A 2,287-nucleotide genomic window follows, 5' to 3' on the forward strand; every position below is an offset into this window, starting at 1 on the left:
GAGGGGGTGGGAAGGGGGTGATGGCAGGGCATGGATATTTTACAACACCTGTAAAATCAACACAATAGAAAACCCGACGCGGCGTTAACGACGAAACACGCTACGGGTAGGTATGACAGAGATGCCTTTTTTTTTTTTAACACGAATCTAATGGTGCACCAAACCCCCCAAAGGTCTTTTTCGAGCGGAAGGAGAACACCCGAGCGTTTTCCTTGCACGGGTGAACATCACGACCGCATTAATCTCACGTTTGAGAGAGAAGCCTGGAGCTTCAGTTGAGGTGGTCCCTCTGCCTCCGAATACCCGCTCCACGGCCGCCTACTGGAACCCTTAACACCCCTAATACAAAAATACCTTTTGGAAATTTTGGACAAATGCGTTTAAAAAAAAAAAAGAAAAGAAAATCACCAGCCTCGCTTGGGCAGAACACATAGATGAGGAGTGGGTTGTTATCCATTGCCATTAATTCAGAAGGCTTAGTACTCACGTAGAGCTTCGCTATCCCAGGATACTCGGGTTATTCAGTCAGCACAAAACTACAAAACGAGTAACGAATTTTCCGCTCTTCACCAGCACGTTGTAAAGGTCTGACCAGTTACTGAGGTTTAACCCACGCAGCGTATCATTTCAAACTCAGTAATCAGCAGATGCCAATTTTAAAACCTCTGCCTCCCCTCATACGCACATGAGCAATTCAAGTAGTTGATTTTTGTTGTAAACGCCCTACGGCTACGCTGCTCAGCCTTTTGACCGAGTACAGGCAGAATTCAGTCCCGGAAAATCCCATCATAAGCAGAAACCGATACATTTCAGCATAAGGTATAAGGTTGGGGTTTTTTTGTACCGCTCTGAAGTGCAACACAAGCCTTATCTAGACTATTTAAAGGTCAGAGTGCCAGATTTTTTTTTTGTTTGTGCTGATACGTGTACTTCCATAGTCTTCAACACTCAAAGCAGCTGACTCATACGGACTTGGGAGGTTGGTACTTTCATAAGACATACAGAGATGTTTTTGGGCATATTTTAACGTGATAACCAGACTCCTATAACATTACAGACTGGAGTTAGCAAGAACTACCAGAAAAGGACTTTAGAAAAAAAATGGGGCAACTTGAAACTACTACAGGTCAGTCCCTCTCACCAATTTCTGCTCATTTTGTTTTGTTTTGTTTAGTTTGCCAGACGGCCAGTCCAATGCACTCTATTCAAGACCCTCTTGCTCTTCACCACTGTCCCCTCTGGCATCCATTCTTTTTTCTTTATGGCTGTTGTAAATTCTCCTCATCTCTTCTTCGTACTTGATAAAATTCTCCCCAAACCGTGTCCACGCTTTGTACGGAACCGTGATGGTGTTACGGTAGGGCGGCCTCACCTCACTTACCTTCAGGAAGATGCCGTACCTGTTGGATCCCACATCGAAGTAGAAGCGCTTGTTGTCCACTCGGAAGGAGGTGCCCTCGGGGAGCTCCGGGGGCTCGTCGCCTCCCCCCCGACGATCCTCTATGTCCCCCTCGCCGTATTCTTCGATCAGCTGGACCAAAGCATCCCTGAACTCAATCATCCCTTGCGCCGGAAGGACGATCGTCTGCTCCTGTCCCAAGCTGTGGCCAAAATAACCCATCATGCCAGGTCCCCTGCTCATCGTTTGTCTAATCCGCAAGAAGCGTCCTCGCTGATTCTCCTTCAGGTCCAGGTAATACTTTCTGTTGTCCCTCTCTATGTACTCCGTCTTGAGAACGCTGTGAGGGTGCTCTTCAGAGCCCACGGATGCCGGAGGCGAAGGCGGCGGGTGCTGCTGTCGCCTCCGGGGATGCTGCTCTTTGTCATTGCTGTGCTCGTGCCGGTGACCGTGGCCGCTTTTCAGGCCCAGGTGGGCATAGTGCTCGATGAAGTCCCCCAAGCAGTCCTTCAGCTCGGCGGCCACAGACAAGGAGAGGGTCAGCTTGCTTTTCCTGATATTGTCCTGCCTGCCTCTCCCTATCCAGACCTCGGCGATCTTCAGGAAGCGGCCTCGGGAGCTCTGTTTCACATCCAGATAAAATCGCTTCTTCTGGATGTCCACCCTCTTGGAGGCCAGCTCCTGGATCTCCATGCAGCCCCCCTGGGAGGAGGCCGGGTAATGGTACTGCTGCTGGGACTGCGAATAAATGCTCCTGTGCAGGCCAGAGCCTCCCAGGTTTCTTCCTCCTCCTCCTCTCCCTCTTTCCATCTTTACCAGTCAGCTGGAAATAACACAGAACAGAAACACAGACGACAACATCAGCATCAGTGGCCTGCTCGGCTTCTC

At 49.7% G+C, this 2,287-nt stretch overlaps 1 protein-coding gene across 1 annotated transcript; it reads right to left on the reverse strand.

The window, feature by feature from the left end:
• Positions 1 to 1,201: 1,201 nt before the first annotated feature.
• Positions 1,202 to 2,209, reverse strand: PURG (purine-rich element binding protein G). The gene has a single exon (XM_009870786.1). The coding sequence runs from the start codon at positions 2,207 to 2,209 to the stop codon at positions 1,202 to 1,204; it is 1,008 nt and encodes a 335-aa protein (XP_009869088.1).
• Between the last annotated feature and the right edge of the window lie 78 nt (positions 2,210 to 2,287).

This window comes from Apaloderma vittatum, unplaced genomic scaffold, assembly GCF_000703405.1.
Source record: "Apaloderma vittatum isolate BGI_N311 unplaced genomic scaffold, ASM70340v1 scaffold19500, whole genome shotgun sequence".
In the NCBI taxonomy this organism is placed as follows: domain Eukaryota; kingdom Metazoa; phylum Chordata; class Aves; order Trogoniformes; family Trogonidae; genus Apaloderma; species Apaloderma vittatum.